Source organism: Globicephala melas, chromosome 6, assembly GCF_963455315.2.
Source record: "Globicephala melas chromosome 6, mGloMel1.2, whole genome shotgun sequence".
NCBI classification, from domain to species: Eukaryota; Metazoa; Chordata; class Mammalia; order Artiodactyla; family Delphinidae; genus Globicephala; species Globicephala melas.
This window is the reverse complement of record NC_083319.1, coordinates 104312384-104330101: the sequence shown is the minus strand read 5'-3', so window position 1 is coordinate 104330101 and position 17718 is coordinate 104312384. Positions and strand designations below refer to the sequence as shown.

The window sequence follows — 17718 nt, the reverse complement described above, 5'->3', positions numbered from 1 at the left end:
TCCGTCTGCTGTGTTCTCCCGCTTTTCACAATGGTTTATATCAGGTGCCTCCCTAACGACCTTCCTAAGTCCCTCCAGTGGCTTCTTCCCTGCTACGCCCAAGTCCACTGAAACTTCTCTCTTTAAGGCTACTAATCACTAATAATTTTGTTCCCCTCTTGGTTCTCATTCTTCCGATTGTTCTGCAGTGTGAGTGAAAAAAATGCTGCCTGGCGTATCAGTAAACAAAGGATGTTGCAGCCACCAAGTCACTGCAGTCACCCCGCTGGTGAACCCTCAGGGAACTCAGGATGGAGACAAACAGGCTGCCCACTGCCAAGCCCTCAGTCATGCAGCCGCCCTCAATGGGGCACCCGGAGGGGATTCAGGATGGAGAAAAGCAGGATACCGGCCCCAGCTAGCAGAGGTGCATGTCGAAGGAATGATTTCTATGAGCCCAGACTCTTGCACCTTCCAATACAGAGAAAAATGCTAAATTCCTTAACTTGAGATACGTGGTTTTCTTTAATTAAGAGTAATCTTTTGATGTTCCGACTACCTAGACTTTGTTGCAGAAACTACTATATATCCTGCCTCCTCTCTTACCTCTCTGGAAGCAGTCTCAGAGCTATCTGAGATGCTGTATCGGGCTTACGTCCTCAGTTTGTCCACCAAATAAAACACACTTCTCAACCTCTAGGTTGTGCTTTTTTTTTTAGTCAACAGCAGCATGAGGCATTTCCTTTGAAACATTCTTCCCTGGGCTTCTGTGAAACTCTGCCTTCCAGACTCTTCTTACTTCCCTGAGTCTACGACTCCCTCTCTACCTCTCACTTGGGACTATTCCATGGCTCAGCCTTCAGGCCTGTCGTTGGGGAGCTCATCTCCTCCAAAGGCTTCAGGCACCACCTCCAGGTGGCAAATGACCACCTCATCTGGTCACCCAGGTCATCCAGGTTGGCCCAGTCTCCTTCCCACATATCCTAGTCATGACTGGGCCGGGGACGGACACCTGACCCAGCTGGCCAGCAACCACAGAGACTCCCTCTCAACCATCAGAATAAGAGACGTTCCCAGCCAGTTGGAAATCTTCTAGAAAAAGTCAGGAGTGGGGCGGCCACACTGGGCCTTAGCTATCCCCATCACACTCAAAAGTTCCAAAGCCAGTTCCACAGGACTGAGAATCTGCAGAGGATGGGACATGACATTGTTACCGCACGTCCTACACCAGGCCCTGCTGTAGATCTGGAACTCCTTCGTCATCTCAGCCCCCCTGTACCGTCACTGTCCTGGCTGGGCCCTCTGCCCCCTCAGCCATGCTGCGGTGTCTCCCTTCTGCCACGTGACCTGACTGAAGGTGGCAGAGGATGTACCTGAGTCTCAGAAGAGTGTGTGTGCTCTGCGGCAGTGTATTCTCAGATGACCCCTGTTGATCGTTTTCATTGAGTTTGACATTCCAAACCATGTTAAACGAAGACATTCGATTTTAAATATGTCAAAAGGGATGGAAGTTTTAAGAAGCTGGGAAGTATTAGCCTATCGGATGTTTCCCAACCTTCTTCAGCTGGCACTAAGGCTCTTCATCTGGCTTAAAGCCAACAGAGACATTCTATCCCCTGGAAGATGCTTTTCGTGAAACAAGAACCAAACCAATCTCACCTCTATATTCTCCAAACCTGTCTTTATAATCCCTTCCGACCCACCACCCCACCTTCCCCCTCCCATACCACTCCCTTCAGGGCTCTAACAGCTGACACCTTCAAAGGTCACAGCTTTTCTTTAATTGCCCACTTCCAAACAGAATTCTCCAAAGAGATGAGTTCAAAATAATTACTTACCAACTTATCCAGGAAGGCGACCATGTCCTAAGAAAGAAAACACACACACAAAATCAGAACTGTATCCATCACCTCAGCGGCTTTGAGGTTAGAATTACTGTGTTTGCCTTGGTTACAGTCTGAATTGTGTCCCCCACCTTCCCCACCCCACCCCCCCGCGAAATTCATATGCTGAAGCCCAAACCCTAACCCCTGGTACTTCAGAATGTGACTCTATTTGGAGATAGGATCTTAAGTAAAGATGTGATTAAGTTAAATGGGGTCATTAGGGCGGGTCCTGATCCAATACAAGACAGAAGATTTGGACACAGACACATACAGAGGAAAGACAAGAACAACAAGAGAAGCCACCACAATGAGAAGCCTGTGCACCGCAACGAAGAGTAGCCCCTGCTCGCCACAACTAGAGGAAGCTGGCACGCAGCAACAAAGACCCAACTCAGCCAAAAATAAATAAATAAACTAATTAATTAATTAAAAAAAAAAGGCAACAACAGATATGTCCAGAGGGCCAGACTGCACGCCCCTCCTGGCAGCAGTGGCATGAGAGCAGAGTACGAACTGCAGTGGCTGGAGTCATGGCAGGACAGGAATTTAGAAAGTTTCTTCCCTTCTTTGGCCAAGTATTAGTTGAAAGAAGTGCAGCCAAACCTGTATCCAAAGGAAGCATTATGCTTCCAGAAAATACTCAAGGAAAAGTATTGCAAGCAACAGTAGTTGCTGTTGAATCAGGCTCTAAAGGAAAGGTTGGAGAGATTCAACTAGTTAGCATGAAAGTTGGAGATGAAGTTCTTTTCCCAGAATATGGATGAACCAAATTAGTTCTAGATGACAAGGATTACTTCTTATTTAGAGATGGTGACATTCTTGGAAAATACATAGACTGAAATAAGTCACTACTGAAATGGCATCACTGAGGCTGCCCATTCCACTGAAGTTCTGAAATCTTTTCATCATGTAAATAATTTCCATGTTTCTCTTTTATAATAAACTAAGGGGGAAAAAAAAGCAAGCACAGATGACAGGTTCCATTGGTGAAATTACACACATATTTTTTTAGAAGGAGGCTCACAGTATTGGTGTAGTTCACTTCAATCATTTATTTTCATCTTCCCCCCCAAAGAGAGGGGAACCATTATTGAATGGTGTCAGGAGGTCTTTTGAACCCTCTGTTATATGGACTGAATGCTTGTGTCCCCTCAAAATTCCTATGTTGAAGCCCTAATTCCCAGTGTGACTGTATTTGAAGACAGGGTCTTTACAGAAGTAATTACAGTTAAATGAGGTCATGAGGGTGTGGCCCTGACCTGAAAAGATTAGCGTTCTTATAAGAAGAGTCCCAGAGAGCCGGCTCTCTCTCCCTGCCATGTGAAGACAGTGAGAAGGTGGTCACCCGCAGGCCAGGAGAGGGTGCTCACCAGAACCTGACCCTGCTGGCACCCAGATCTCGGAACTGTGAGAAACACATTTCTGTTGTTTAAACCACCTGGTCTGTGGTGTCTTGTTATGTCAGCCCAAGCCGACTAATGTACACACTAATGGGGAATTTAGCTGAGGGTTTCCCAGAAATCCTATAATGTGCAAAGTGAGGTTCCCCATGAGGAAGCAACAGACTGTCTGACGTAAGAGGGTCTCTAAGGGATGAAGGGTGCAGAATTGTGGTCCAGTTACAGTGGTTGAGGTGAGCTGGGACCCCCATCAGTGAGAGAAGCGATTAAGGAGGAATGGGGGAAATTAAATAGGTACAGGGACGTCTTTACCTTCTCCTTCTAGGACCCCCAGCTGATGTTGTCCAAACCACTCCCTCAGCACTACAGTTTGATTCATAGCATCTCTCTGCTTTCTTCTTTCTTTATTATTCCTTTAACTTTGGGGTTCTCAGACTGGCTCCTCAGACTTGTCCGAGCACGGACAAGCTCCCCTTATGAGACATCAAGCCTGCATGTGGGGCCTGATGGGGTGCTCCAGGCAGAGATGTGACCCTCCTAGATGAAGGCTTTCTGTAATTTTAGCGTAATCACTGGCATCGCCAGTTTTCTGGCCAAGCGGGAGGCTGTTTCTTCCTCTCGGTCCCTCCAGCCTTTGCTTTTGCTCCAGGGCTGATGGAGGTTTGGGTGACAGTCTCTCCTCACCTCAGCCTTGGCCTTCCCCTGCAAGCTCTAAGATGAGGGTCCCTCTCCCCGATGGTGCGTATGCCTATCTTAGAACAGGAATGCCTCTGCAGTCCCCAGTCCACACACTAACTCCCTAGGTCTGGCCAACAATGTGTTTACCACAATAAAGTGATTTTTTTAAATTCTCAGAAGGGAAAGGTGATATGGTGGGGTAGCTAAGAGCAGGAGCATGGGAGCTACTACAGGGTTTAAACCTGGCTCTACAAGCTGTTGACCTCAGGCAATTACTTAACCTCCCCGTGACTCAGTTTCCTCTTCCATCAAATACTTAGAAAAGTACTTGATATACAGTCAACAATGGCTATTATTTCAAAATACTTCGACTTTCAGAAAGAATTTGTACCCAAATGTTATGAAATGCTGCTTTCCTAGGATTTAAATGAACACCCACATTTCTGTCTTATATCAATGAAAACACAAGGATGGAGAAGAAGTTACAGATGTTACCCAAAAATCCTTCTTACGTTGCATAACACTTCCATGGAATACTCTTCTATTTCTGCAATTAAAAATAAAAGAAATACACTTAATTTGCATGTTTAAAAATTACCAGAAAACTAAAAGAGCCCCTTTGGCAAAAAAAAATATCTTATTAAATTCTTAGGTTGATATAGTCTGCTTGTTTATTTTTGTTGTTGTTGCCTGTGCTTTTGGTGTCATATCCATGAAACCATTGCTAATACCAACATCATGAAGCTTTTCCACTATGTTTTCATTTAGGAATTTTAGTGTCAGGTCTTCAGTTTAAGCCTGTAATCCACTTTGAGTTGTTTTTTGTGGATGGTGTAAGGTAAGGGTACAATTTCATTATCTTGCATATGGATATTCAGTTTTTACAACACTATTTGTTGAACAGACTGTCCTTTCCCCATTGAGTGGCCTTGGCACCCTTCTTGAAGGTTATCTGACCAGATACACAAGGGTTCATTTCTGGACTCTCTATTCCATTGGCGTGTATGTCTGTCTTTATACCAATACCATACTGTATTGATTACTGTAGCCTTGTAATGTATTTTGAAATCAAGAAGTATGAGTCCTCCAGCTTTGTTCTTTCTTAAGATTGATTTGACTATTTGTAGTCTTTTGTGGATCCATATGAATTGTAGAATTGTTTTTTCTATTTTTGTAAAAAATGTCATTGGGATTTTGATAGGGATTGCATGGACTCTGTAGATTGCTTTGGGCAGTATGGACATTTTACCAATAATAGCAATTCCAGAAAAGAAAAAGAAAGAAAAACAGAGAAAACAGGAGAAAAAAATTTTCAAAGAAATAATTCAAGAAAATTTCCAAGAACTGAAAGTTAAATGTACCCAGAAAAGTAGATGAAAAAAGACCCATATCATAGCACAATATCATAACATTTTAGAACACAACAGATAAAGATCCTAAAAGTCTCAAGGGTAAGGAAAAAAGGTACCATGGCACTGGAATGCTATATAGCAACGAGGGAAGCTAGAAAATACTAGGACAAAGCCTTCATAATTTTAAGGGAAAATAATTTGTTACTTAAAATCTACTGCCAAATGAACTGAAATTTATATACAAATGATCTGAAATGTACATATATGCATTCCAAATCATTGCACTTGGCTTTAGAATTAATGTTATGTATAATCTTTGACAACAGTTAACATGTAAATTATGTTTTTATTTAAAAAAAAGAGTCATAATTAGGGTATGACCATAAGTCCCAGTTTGTCCAGGACAGTTTTAGTTTATGTGTTATTATTAATAGTTTCTCTTTTAATAGTGTTGTAGTTTGAATGATAAATTATATTACTAAGTAATGCCCAGGGGATTCAGGGAAGATTGCAGTATAGATAAATAAAAATAAACATTTAAATAATGAAATTTAAAAAAAAAAACCTTAGATGTCTTTCCTGAATATTTGGACTGAAGTCCTTCCTTTTGTCTAAAATGCTTCTGCATTGTTCAAGAGGCAGTGAGGAGCAGCTGAGTCGACACCATGACATTTAGGGAACAACCATGGAAGCACATCTCTGTCATGACAGGCTGAGTGGCCTGGTGGTGGCCTCCTGAGTGACTGAGAGCCCCAGCCCACGTCAGCGGGCTTCAAACCCAACACAACAGGCCTGACGTGCATGCAGCCGAAGCAGCTCAGAAAAGGGGTGGTGAGCTGCTGCTTGGCTTGCTAAGCTGCTAAGAGCATCATTGACCACAGAAGGACCAGCGACTCTGCTGCACACCTGGCTGCTTCCCATCCCTGCCTCCACCCAGGGTTCTTAAAGGTTTGGGGCTGAGGATCCCTCTGAAACGGATAAAAACAATGGACTCCCCCCTCCCCAAGGAAAATGCTCATAGACCCACACATGTTCTCAAGGGTTCACAGGTCCCTGACACCCATCCTTGGACAGACTCCCACTGGGATCCACAGACGCTGGGTTAAGAATCTGGCCTATGAATTACCATATGATCTAGCGGTTCCACTTCTGGGTATATACCCCAAAGAACTGACAGGAGGGACTCAAAGAGATATTTGTACACCCATGTTCATAGCAGCAGTATTCACAGTAGCAACCCAAGTATCTATCGATGGATGAATGGATAAACAAACCGCGGTCTATACATACAACGGAATATTATTCATCCTTAAAAAGGAAGGAAATTGTGACATATGCTATAACATGGATGAACCTTGAAGACATTTTGCTAAGTGAAGTCAGTCAGTCACAAAAGGATAAATACTGTATGATCCACTTAGATGAGGTACCTAGACTAGTCAAATTTATAGAGTGAGAGAGCAGAAGGGTGCTTGCTGGGGGCTGAGGGGAGGGAGAATGGGGAGTTATTGTTTAATGGGTACAGAGTTTCAGTTCTCCAAGATAAAAATAGTTCTGGAGCGGGATGGTACCTCCTACATCCTATATCCTCAATGACTAGCAGGAGACCCCCTTGGGGCACAGGCCGTTGGGTTTCTTGAATTCATTCAGAGTATGAGGAGGAGAGACCTCTGGGGCCCAAAGTGCACAGACACAGACACTGCAGGAGCTGGGAAGGGAGGGGGAAGTCAGACCCCTAGAAGGGCTGCCTGCTCTGACCTGGGACCAGGGGAAGCCAGTGCAGTTGGAGAACTCAGACAGTCAGAAGGCATGACCAACACCGACATCTGTAAAACAGCTAACCCACCAGAAGGAGCAGATGACTCTCCGTAGCCTTTCATGTCCACCGCTAGTACCCGGAAGCCCGCCTGGGCCAGAGCAGGGATCTGGAAAAGAAACAATTCAGACCCTCTCCAGTGTGGGCTCATCAGTGTTTTGCTGACGTCACCTCTTTGCTTCCTTCTATCTCCCTGTTATTGTAAATGGTTCAATTCAAAGTGCCACGTGGCACTACCTGGTGTCCTCACCATGGGGCTGGAATGAGCCCACCCGGCTGCCATGGATGGTCGTAGGGTTTGTGCCCTGCACCTAATGCCACACCTGACAGAGCACCTTTCCTAGCCAAGACCTTGCAGATTTCTATATTCATTACAGAGATGTCCCAGCAGGTGGCATAAAGCATCTTGAGGAAGTATGTTTTTTTAATCTGCAAAGGTGGCATATAGGCTAGCACAGGTCTGAGCTCTGGAGCAATCTCCGGCCCCAACATTTCAGAGATATCGTGGTATACTTGGGAGATGATGCTCCACAGTAAGGTGTCAGCTTCTTAATGATATTCCAGGCTGGCTCACACCATCTAGACACTTCTCTCCCCTCACCCTGACTGGGGCGTACTCCCCCCAGTTTCCCTTACCTGGTACCTCCAAGAGAACCAGCTCTCCGGAAATCCGTGGCAGAGGCATACGGCAGGGCCAGAGCCCAGCTCCACAAAATGCAGACACATCCCAGGCTGTAGAAGAGAGAGGTGAGCGGGGAGTGACCTCAGTGCAGGCCGGGGGTAACCAGGCACCTCTTCCGCAGATCGCCCCGGGCCATTTCAATACGTTGCCAGATCGCGCCTGACCCAGCTTTCTCAGCTAAAAACCCACCAATGTTAGAAGAAAATGTCTGAGAAGAGACACGTGATCAAACTGTGCCATAAAAACAGGCAGTTTCACTGGAACAAGAGCCTGAAAAGAAGATCATAATGTTGGAAAACAAAACAACTTGGCCTTCCTCCCTAAGAGGCCCTCATCCTGTCAGAGTTTCTGCTGTCATTTGACATGTTTTCCACATTTTAAACTGGGGGCTGATCTTGTACGGGCATGGTATTCACATGAAGGTGCAGAATACCATGATTATTTCATTAAAAGCTGTTTAGCTCTTGAATATGAACATTTTTTCCAGCTTTGCTATACTTCCGGTCCTTTGTGGGCTACGTGGGTATGGCCAAGACTGCCGGGGCCCAACATCCACCTCCTTCTCTTCTCCTTGCCTCCTGCTGGCATTTTCCAGGCCTCCCCCAACCTTCCTGCAGTGGCCGCGTGACTGGCCAGTGGCATATGAGCAGAAGAAATGTGTGTCCCATCTGGGCCGTAAACCTCCCGCGCACCTGGTTCTCCCTCTTTTCCTATCCGCACCTGAATGGACTGGGCCTTGAGGACGGAAGAACCTGCAGAAAGAAGGAGCCTGGGTGCTTGAATGACTGCGAGGAGAGAGCCTACTCCCAACCCACATGGGATTGTGCTGCAAGCCAGAAACAAACTTGGAGTCAAGCCACTGAAAGTGTGGGGCTGTTTGTTACAGCACTGAGCCTACTCTGACTATTACAGGGGGGTCTAAGCAAAAGAACTAAAGCAATATATAGTCAAAGTACCCTATTTTTCCCCCAAAGTACTTTATCTCTAACTTTCTAGTGGAAACAAATGAGAAAAATAAGCTTCACTTTATAGAAATCCACTTGGAACAACTCTATTTTGCTGCATCTCACACTACTCCAAGCTGGCGTTCCAAACCGGAAGTTTCATTCACAATTCCCAACAAGCTATTTCGCTCAAGAAAACATCAGGCTGACATTTCACAAACCCTTTCTTGGACTACAGTCTTTTTTTTTAATCAGAATATGTTCTCTAGTCTTCCCTTTAGTACTTGGCAAAAGGAGGGACTTGAACTTTAAATTCTATGCTCCTTTATACTGAAAAATGTTATAGTTCTGATGTCCAATCAAATGATCCTACTCCGCCTCTGTCCTCAATGGATCTTAACTAGAAGGCTCGTTCTTGCTGCTAGGTATTTGATTCAGCTGAGTAGCTCAGCAAATGCATGCACTTTCCCATCCTTTGAACAGTGTGCTCTAAAATTGCCGTTAAGCCAGAAAACTGAAAAGACCTATTATCAACGCACTTGGAGTTGCATTAGCATCAACGCAATAGCACTCCCAGAGCCTGGGCTCCCCAGAGGCCACTGCCCCAGCCCTATAGTTTTGGGGTGAGGGCAGAGGAAGTGGTTAGGCAGCTCTGATCACACTCCTTCAAGGTCAAATGGGGAATCTGCTGAAACTGGCTGGATACGCAAGCATCAGGATTATGAGAGTAACCCTGTCTGTAGGATTGGAGAGGCAGGGTCACAGCCCAGACAGACCCCAGCCCCAGGCAAAGAGCCCCTTACTCGGCATGAACATTAGAGACAAGGTCTGAAGGGGGCTTATGAAACCTTATGAAACTGGTTCAGGAGCACCCAGGGTTCTAAGAGCAGCCACGTTGACCAGAAAAGCCCTTTCTCGCTATCCAAATCCCACACATCCTCTGATGCTCACTTCACCACTGAATCTCATCCCCCGCAATTACAGTCACTTTCTCCACCCCCTTCAGAGCCCATTCTGAGCGCTTGAGCCACTGCCGTTAGGGCCGCATCCTGTGATGTAACTGCAGGGAATGCTACCTTGGCAGAATGCAGGCCATACAATCCTTGAGGTCACAGAAGACCTCCATTCATCTAGGTATTTCTCTCTGTGCCTAGCAAATAGCAAATGCTCACTGAACATCCATGGGGCTCTCCTCCGGGGCATCAGGTCCTCCCCAGGTCCCAGACCTGCACAGCTCAGGACACCAGCTCCCTTCTTTATGAAGCACGAGGTACTACCCCCCGTGATCAACACGGGTTATTTCAATTAATCCTTACAAGAACATTGAGGGGAGGTATTATCGCCATCTCATTATAAAGCTGTGTACACTGGGGTCCAGAATGATAAGAAATGTGCCCACGTTTGCCAACTTAGTAAGTGCCAAAGCCAGGATTCAAACTGGTTCCACCCGGCTCCAAAGCAACTGCTGAGTTTTGTTTTGCTTGGGAGCTAACCCGTAGCTTTAGGTCCTGTCTTAGTTAAATGGCCACAGTGACAAATGAAGAAAGATCCCAAAGTGAACCTGAGAAGATGTTTTAAAGCCCTGCTCTGTATCCCGGCTGGGTCAGGAGTCAGGGCCTCTCTGCACGTGGCCTTGGTCTTGCTGCAGCCCTGACCCCTGGGCTAATGACTGGGCGTTTCCCTCTCTGTATCTGGTGCCTCCCTGCATCCCTATCTGGCCCATGCCTGACACAAAGGAAGGGCCGATAACACCCGATGGATGAAATAATGAAATAAAGTGCCAGACATGCAGGCTGTGGGGACAGAGCAAGGCCCCACGTGGCCTGTTGTTCCGTGGGAGTCTGACCACATTGGTCCGCGTCTGCTATTGATTCTTTTTTTTTAGCTTCTTAAATTTTCATTTATTTATTTTATTTTTGGCTGTGTTGGGCCTTCGTTTCTGTGCGAGGGCTTTCTCTAGTTGTGGCGAGCGGGGGCCACGCTTCATCGCGGTGCACGGGCCTCTCACTGTCGCGGCCTCTCTTGTTGCAGAGCACAGGCTCTGGACGCGCAGGCTCAGCGGCCATGGCTCACGGGCCCAGCCGCTCCGCGGCATGTGGGATCTTCCCAGACCAGGGCCCGAACCCGTGTCCCTGCATCGGCAGGCGGACTCTCAACCACTGCACCACCAGGGAAGCCCTGCTATTGATTTTTGAGGAATCATACTTGTGGGAAATACCATTTCCATATACATGATGGATGTGTAGCTACCCTTGAGATTTCACAAACGTCTCACAAGTCGTTTTAGGGGGGCTGGTTAGAGAGACTCAGCTGCTGGTGAGAGAGCGCTGACTCACCTTTATGGGCACGTACCCATGGCTCACGGTGCTTGGATCGCAGGGGATTGGTCGGGGGGCTGCAGTTTGGAGAAGCTGAAAGTAAGAGAGACACAGTGAGGCAGATGGCTCTGCTTCCTTCCACGAGAAGGCCTCAGAGTGAGTTCACAAAACTCCATAAGACAGCCCCTGGGTCACCTTTGCCATGGCTTCCTGAGTCCTATGCGTGACTGACCAACCCAGCCCCCTCTTCTCTAGGGTCAGTGGAGTCCGGTGACTGAGTTCTGGCCAACCGGATGCAGACAAAAAGCATGGCCTATGCCATTAGAGATGATCATACTAAGTGAAGTAAGTCAGAAAGGGAAAGACAAATACCATATGTGTGATCTCACTTATATGTGGAATCTAACATATGGCACAAATGAACCTACCTACAAAACAGAAACATACTCACAGACATAGAGAACAACCTTGTGGTTGCCACGGGGGAGGTGGGGAGGGAGAGGAATGGATTGGGGATTTGGGGTTAGTGGATGCAAACTATTACATTTAGAATGGATAAACAACAAGGTCCTACTGTATAGCACAGGGAATGATATTCAATATCCTGTGATAAACCATAATGGTAAAGAATATTAAAAATGTATTAAAATAAAATTTAAAAAAAGAAGAGCATGGCCTGACCACCAGAGCTGTGAAAATCCCTACATGATTCTCTATATTCTTTTCCCCCTTTTCATCTGGTGTTCAGCGTGACCTCGGAAACCACCAATAGAAGACGGGGGTTCTCCATCAACCTGGGTCCTAGAATGGCTGTGAGGCAAGCCCCTGGCCACCACCCACTGAATTTCACATCTGCGAGGAATAAACACCACTTGCTCCCAAACACTGAGATTTTGGACTTTAATGAATATAATTCTTCTCTAGGGCAGTTCCTCAAGTGGTCACCCAGGCTCATGCTGGACACAGCCAGGAATGCCAAGTTCACAGAGCAGTCATCCCATCATTACATGACTCTGTTGAAGGGTTTCTTCTTCAAGTCGGCCAAAATCGAACTCTCCGGGCCTTGTATGGGTCAGCTCGGGTGGCCACAACACTGTGCCGCAGGCTGGGGTGCTTAAACAACAGACATTTGTTTTCTCACACTTCTGGAAGCTGGAAGTCCAAGAAGGTGCTGGCAGGGTTGGTTCTTCCTGAGGCCTCTCTCCTTGACTTGTAGACGGCCGTCTTCTCCCCGTCTCCTCACATGGCCTTCCCTCTGTGTGTGTCTGTGTCTTAATCTCCTCTTCTTATAGGGACACCAGTCCTAATGGATTAGGGCCCATCCTTATGACCTCATTTTACCTTAAATACCTCTTTAAAGATCCAATCTCCAAATACAGTCACATTGTGAGGTCCTGGGGGTTAGGGCTTCAGCATATGAATTTGGTGGGGGAGATGCAATTCAGCTGATGAAAGCCTTCTGCCTGCCGGCCCCAGTTCTGTCCTCTGGAGACCCAGGGGGGTCAGGTTACCCATCTTTGTCCATCTCGGTAAACAGGAAAATGCCTGAGCAAAGGATCCTTAAGAAGCTTCCGTAATGTATTGGTGTCGGTTTCCTTGAGACAGAAATCACAAAGGACAGGATGCTGAGCACATATAAGTGGGCCTTTTGTGAAGAGCATCATGTTGGTGACTCCCACCGTTTGACTTCTCATCTTTAGTCCTAAAGGTGAGACCTAAGGAAGAAGCCGTTCTCTTCCGCTACCCAGTTTTCTGCCCTCTAAAATGCGGAGGAGTAGGCTATGGAATTCACCTACTTCGAAACACGGAAGAGTCTTCCTGGGCATCCTCAGAGGTTGAGATAGGTGGGCGCCCACCTCTGTGGCGTCTGGAGAGGACCCAGGGTGTGGCCCGTGGGGACGGGCAGCTGGGTGCCTCTGACGGCAGTGAAGGAGCCCAGACACCCACCAGGGCCAGCGTACCCTGGGGTCCTTTATCTGATGTGTCCCCGACTTCCTAGGTCACACACCAGGGGATGTCCCATTGGTTCCAGGGGTGGGGAGGGTGCAGGTTTCCTACTCTAATGATTCTGCCATGTGTTTGTCCAGTTTATAAAGCCCATTTATGACTGATTCCCACAGCCTTCCTGAGAGACAAGAGGCGCTTCTCCTCTGTTTAAAAAGAAATGATTATCATTTTTCCTTATACCTTCCCCATATCCCTGAGGAAAAGGTAGGTGGGACAATGGCTCACTTTCCCAATTTTACAGGACAGGTGTCTGTGGCTCAGAGGTAATGAGGGGAGGAACCTGGTAAGTGGAACCGGCAAAAGGATGCTCCGATTCCAAGTTTGGATGCTTTCTTCTCTGCTGCACAAGACCTCCAGGCTTGCAGAAGGACAAATCAAGCTTGGGTGAGATGCTCTAAGGTTGTAGAGTCATTAGATATACGTTTTAATTTATTTGTTAAAGACGAAAAGTCAGCTGTTCCTGTTATGGGGGCAAAACTGTGTGCCCTCCAAATGCATCTGCTGAAGTCCTAACCCCCAGGACCTCAGAATGTGACTAATATTTGGAGATAAGGTCTTTAAAGAGGTGATGAACCTTAAATGACGCCCCTGTAGTGGACCTACTGGAGACAGAATCCAATCTGACTGGTGTGTTTACAAGAAGAGACACATACAGGGGAAGACCGTGTGAAGACACAGCGAGAAGCCTTCAGAAGAAACCAACCCTTAACAACTTGCTCTGAGACTTCTAGACTCGTAGAGAGATTGCTGTCTCAGCCACCAAGTCTGTGCTACTTTCTGGCAGCCGTAGGAAGCTAATATAGTTCCCTTTGAAAAAACAGTGTGACGCCTTTTACGTCAATCAAGTGTATGGGCTCCCGCACCTCCTTTCCCATCATACTGACACGAGCAAAGCATGGCCTACAAAAGCCTACGAAACTGTCACTCCCAGACTCAGTGGGATCAGTGATCTTAGGTAACATTACAAGAACAAAAGGTGCCTCCGCTCTGGCACAGCAGGCTAATCCCATCAGCCCCCAGGGGCATTATTACGGGCAGCCCAGCCTCCCGGGCTCGGGACAGGTTTACTCAGGAGCCTTCCCTCTGACTGCCAAGAGGGTGTGACCCAGGTGGAGCTAAACCACTACATCTGAGTGCAAGCAGCATGACCAGGCAGAGCAGAGAAGCACTGGGGCCCCCCTCCACACCCCAGGGGCAAACCCAGCAGCTACATTCTCAGTATTTACTCTGAATGGGTGGCTTTGAAGGCCCCACTCTAGTCTTGGTCCTCTGAGTCTGACAAGTATAGATTCTTGCTCTCAGAGTGTCCTTTCCCTGTTCACTGACTGCAGAGAAGGAAACAGGAAGTTCTTCATGGACATCATGCTGATTGCACTAAGGGTAACGGTCTCCCACCGAGGAGCTCCCTACTGGGAACCACACCGGGAGCAGTGAACACCCTCACTTGTTTTGTCGCTTGCGTACCTAAACACAGATGAGCGACAGGAAATCTGACTCAGCGCGGACAGAAAGTTACCTGCACCCCGGTTACTTTCTCCAGCTCCCTCAGGGCAGTGTCAGTGTCATGCACGAGGATGGTGACCATCCCCAGGTCACGGGCCGGCTTCAGATTAACTTCGAAGTCATCCAAGAAAACCACCTGAATGCAAAGAGCATGGATACTAGCATCACTTCTACCAAAGCAAAACTCATGCACAAGGGCCACTGGCCAGAAACACGTTAAAGTGAGAACAGCGGTTGAGATTAAGAATTAATAATCTCACAATAAGATTGATTAGAGATTAAGAATTATTTTTTCTCTCCATGTAACTCTTTACTCTTAAAATTAAAAACATTTAATTACATAAACATAAACACACAGATAGATATACATGTTCACTGAATTCTGAAACTGTAAAAAGATTAAAGAAGAATATAAACTTATCAGGATGACATTAAAATTCATCTAGGAAAATGTATGAATAGACCCCCCAAAAAATGTCTGGAAAAGAACTATAATAAAGTCAGATAATAAAACAGAGAGTCGAGGAATAGACTCATATCCAAATGAAAATTTAGTTTCTAATAAAAGTGTCATGCCCAATTGGTGAGGAAAAAGATTATTTAAAAGATTATTAAATTATTTCAACAGTTTGGGGGAAAAAGTGGGTCCTTCCTTCACTTATTCCCCAAATAAATTCTGAATAGATCAAAGATTTAAATGTCAAAAGAAATGATACTTAAAGAAAAAAAGAAAATCCTTAAAGTTGTAGAAGAAAGCATGGGGCAGTTATTTATAATCTTGGATTAGGGCACGCCTGGTTGTCTAAGCAGCTCATCCAACCTAAAAGCCATCAATGAAAAGACATTTATTTATATGCATACTAAAATTTAGAGCACTGTTATAATGCTTAATCAGGGGGCTGAGAAGAGCAGGCAAAGTTTGAGAGGAGAAGGGAAGAGATCTGGGATTGAACAGGTAAGGATTTCCCTCTGATCAGCTTGTGGGTGAAGCAGGGTTAACAAGAAAGGGTCAGAAATGCCAGAGAAAGGGATTTCATCTTGGTCCAAAGGCCTTTTTGGAGATTGGAGTAGGGAAACACAACAAAAACAACATTTTAGACTAGATAATCTAGAGACGGCATGAAGACAGAATTTAGGGGTGCGGGGATACCCCTACAAGGAGAGTTCTGCAGTATTGGAGCCCATTCCTGCCCAGCCTTTGGTGGGGTGACCCTGGCCAGCCTGTGTCTTGGGAAAGTCTCCCAGGGTCTATGTTTCTTTTAGGTAAACTGAGGCAGCTGGTCTGGCAGCTTTTGACAATACCTGTTTTAACCAAGGTCCTGTAAGAGCCACGGAGAGGAGCCAGATGCCCACCTCCGGTAGAACTTTCTAGGTTGAAGTGGTGGGTAAAAGCCCTTCAGAAGTCCTGGCCTGGGAGAAGTGGCACCTGCCACTGGACATAGGACCACCCTGCCAGGTCCCAGGTGTCCCCCATCTCTTCACGCCTCCTCAATTTTTCTTGATTGCAATATCTCTAGAACATTCTTTTCGACTGAAAGGCAGTGTCTAGGTACCTCATTGGGGCTGGCCTTCAAGACGTCCAGCACGAACTTGTAGATCTGAGGGTCAGGCTTGGCCATTCCGATCCTGCATGACTCAATCAGGAAATCGAAGTGCGGCCTGAGCTCACACATCGTCTGGGCCAGGCTGCCTCTCTGGGTGCTGTCATCCAGCCAGATGTTGGTGAGGATGCAGGTTGTAAATCCTGAGTGAGACGGTACCAGTGAATAAACCAGCTATAGAACTTTGCTCTGAGAAGCTCCGGGTATCCCACAGGGGGCCCCAAGACGGGGCCAGGCGGGGTTCTGCTCACTTACATCAATCTCCTGATGTCTGGCTTCTAAACTGACAAGTTAGAAAAGCACCATCGTTACCCATAAGCCCCTCCCGGTGCAGACGCTAGAGCCCCTAACGGTGTGCACCAAGGGCTTTCAGATGGAAACACTACATCCCTTCATTTCTTGCAATCGTAGAGCAAGAAGTTGTGATATTCGTCAGCTCATTGGATCAGAGTTTTGACCTTCATCAGCCCATTCGATCCTCACACCTTTGGGGCAGGCAGGGCAGATCTTACCACCCCACTTTTACCAATGGGAAAATGGAAGCTCAGACACATTTTAAGCTGCCCAGAGCCGCAGAGTGCAGGCAGAGCTGAGGCCGGCCCAGAATCCCACCTTTGGACTGCCACTCCAACCCTCCTCTCAGTCTACGTTACTGCAAACTCTGCTGGACCACGCTTCAAAACACCTGCCTTGGCAGAGACGGTGCTCCCACTTCAAAACCAGAGGAATGTAAACAGAGACAGCATTATCCCCTGCCTAACCACACAGGACAAGAACCGGGAGATGCTGGAAACAAGACAAGGATAAGTCAATGGACAGACCCTTTCCATGTAATATGAGTGGGAAATATGTCTCAGACACAACCAGGTAAGGCTACTGATACGTGGGGAGGATGACCTCAAACATGCCTGTGACGAAGAGCTGGGCTCTGCCACTAAATAAATGTCTATTCAAGGAAAATCAAGTGAAGGAATTACTAATACATATGAGTATAAATGTGCCTGTCATTGAATTCAATGCACATTTAGATGTATTTTGACCTGACCCTCCCAAGGGTTCTCGTGTGGTTGGGTCAGAGAATGGCCAGTCTCAGATCCTTACCCTTCTTTTTGAGAGTGAGAGCTGCCTTAAGCATGGGGTCGTTGACCTTTCTTGCTGCAAGCGCCTTGCCAAAGATCTGATTTATAGAGAAATTCTCAGGGAGGCAGATTCCAGAGTCCTCAGAACATTTCCTGCAGTTTTCTTCCATGAATGGCATCCACTGTGAAAGTGAATTGATGAGGGATTGTCAATTGGTGAAACCACTTGGAAAAGCTTTGGGCAGCATTTACTAAATCTGAACACATGCATTCCCTGTGATCCAGCAATTCCACTCCTGGACACATACCCAGTGGAAATGTCCACATATGTTCACCAAAAGACATGTACAAAAATGTTCATAGCAGTACTTTTCCTAAGAACTGCAAACTAGAAACTACTCAAATCCCCCTGTTAGGGCTGAACTGGGTCCCCTACAAATTCATGTTGAAGTCCTAACCCCCAGGACCTCAGA

General features: G+C 46.5%; 1 protein-coding gene and 1 pseudogene across 9 annotated transcripts in view; one reads left to right on the top strand and one right to left on the bottom strand.

The window, feature by feature from the left end:
* EPHX2 (epoxide hydrolase 2) overlaps window positions 1–17718 on the bottom strand; it is a 66414-nt gene that overhangs the window by 32703 nt on the left and 15993 nt on the right. For all 9 annotated transcript variants that reach the window (XR_009564405.1, XR_009564407.1, XR_009564406.1 and 6 more), the window contains exons 3-10: window positions 17268–17427; window positions 16119–16309; window positions 14579–14701; window positions 11074–11148; window positions 7748–7843; window positions 7142–7220; window positions 4456–4490; window positions 1818–1844 (exon numbers count right to left, since the gene is read on the bottom strand). Coding sequence is in view for 5 of the 9 variants with exons in the window: in XM_060301287.2 (XP_060157270.1) it covers window positions 1818–1844; window positions 4456–4490; window positions 7142–7220; window positions 7748–7843; window positions 11074–11148; window positions 14579–14701; window positions 16119–16309; window positions 17268–17427 (786 nt within the window). In the remaining 4 variants the exon portion in view is untranslated. The remainder of the gene's footprint in view (window positions 1–1817; window positions 1845–4455; window positions 4491–7141; window positions 7221–7747; window positions 7844–11073; window positions 11149–14578; window positions 14702–16118; window positions 16310–17267; window positions 17428–17718) is intronic.
* LOC115864927 (10 kDa heat shock protein, mitochondrial pseudogene) lies at window positions 2396–2704 on the top strand (annotated as a pseudogene).